Below are 874 nucleotides of genomic sequence, written 5' to 3' on the forward strand. Positions count from 1 at the left end.
GCGATGTTGATGGCACGAGGAATTCACCGGGCGTCAACCATACCAGACAAGCCCCAGTCGAACGGACTGGCCGAATGGGCTGTTGGGTTGATCAAAGGAACTATTAAGAAGCTTTGCGCAGCGTTTCCTCGACTTTCAACCACTGCGGCTCTTCGGAGAGCGTTGGAGTTTCAGAACAAAGCGGCGAAACTTCCGTTAGGACTGTCACCGTACGAGCTTTTCTTTGGCTGCCCGCCGGAGGATATCAAATCGGAGGGCGAGGATCTAATCGCGAAGTATCGAGAAATTCGTCAAGCAGTTAGACGCAAACGCCTTACAACGGCAACTCAAGCCAGGCCAAAGATCGGAGCGCAGATTTTGGTGATGTCACCAGATGCGAAGATAACTTTGGACCCGATGCCAGTGGTTTTCACTGTTCTAAGGACTTTCAAATGGTCAGCGGAAGTAACGGACGGCTCTTCAACGTTCAAGGTTCCTTTCTCCCAAATTCGGGTTCTACCAGCTAAATCCGCCCCAGGATTTCCGATTGAGAATTTCGAAAAGTTTTCAGTTGAAACATCGAGCCTTCCGAGAGCTGGAAATTGTATAGGGTTGAAGTGAGGTATAGTTCGAGAATTTCGGTCCATTTTTGGAAATTTTGGAGAATCAAGGGACTTTTAACCCATTCAAGAGAGAGTGGGAGTGTCGCAGGCATACTCTTTTACCCGTTTTGTCTTCTCAAGACTTCAAGTAATTGTGTGTTCGCATTCTCTCAACTATCCTCTTTGTGTCTATCTCTTTGCACTCGAGTGATTAGTGTAACACAATCTGTTGCCGTGTTACGTCTGTACAATCTGTTGCCGTGTTACGTCGGATGAAACGACGGGCGGTGTGT

The 874-nt window shown here is 47.9% G+C and overlaps 1 protein-coding gene across 1 annotated transcript; it reads left to right on the forward strand.

Moving 5' to 3' along the window:
• Window positions 1–9: 9 nt before the first annotated feature.
• On the forward strand, window positions 10–600 carry KVP18_004442 (uncharacterized protein; the record flags this gene model as incomplete). Its single annotated transcript, XM_067957061.1, has 1 exon — window positions 10–600. The coding sequence occupies one exon, from the start codon at window positions 10–12 to the stop codon at window positions 598–600; it is 591 nt and encodes a 196-aa protein (XP_067806220.1).
• Between the last annotated feature and the right edge of the window lie 274 nt (window positions 601–874).

Source organism: the organism of the source record quoted next (genome assembly GCF_019968955.1).
Source record: "MAG: Porospora cf. gigantea A chromosome Unknown PgA_NODE_8009_length_1436_cov_4609.46, whole genome shotgun sequence".
NCBI lineage: Eukaryota > Apicomplexa > Conoidasida > Eugregarinorida > Porosporidae > Porospora > Porospora cf. gigantea A.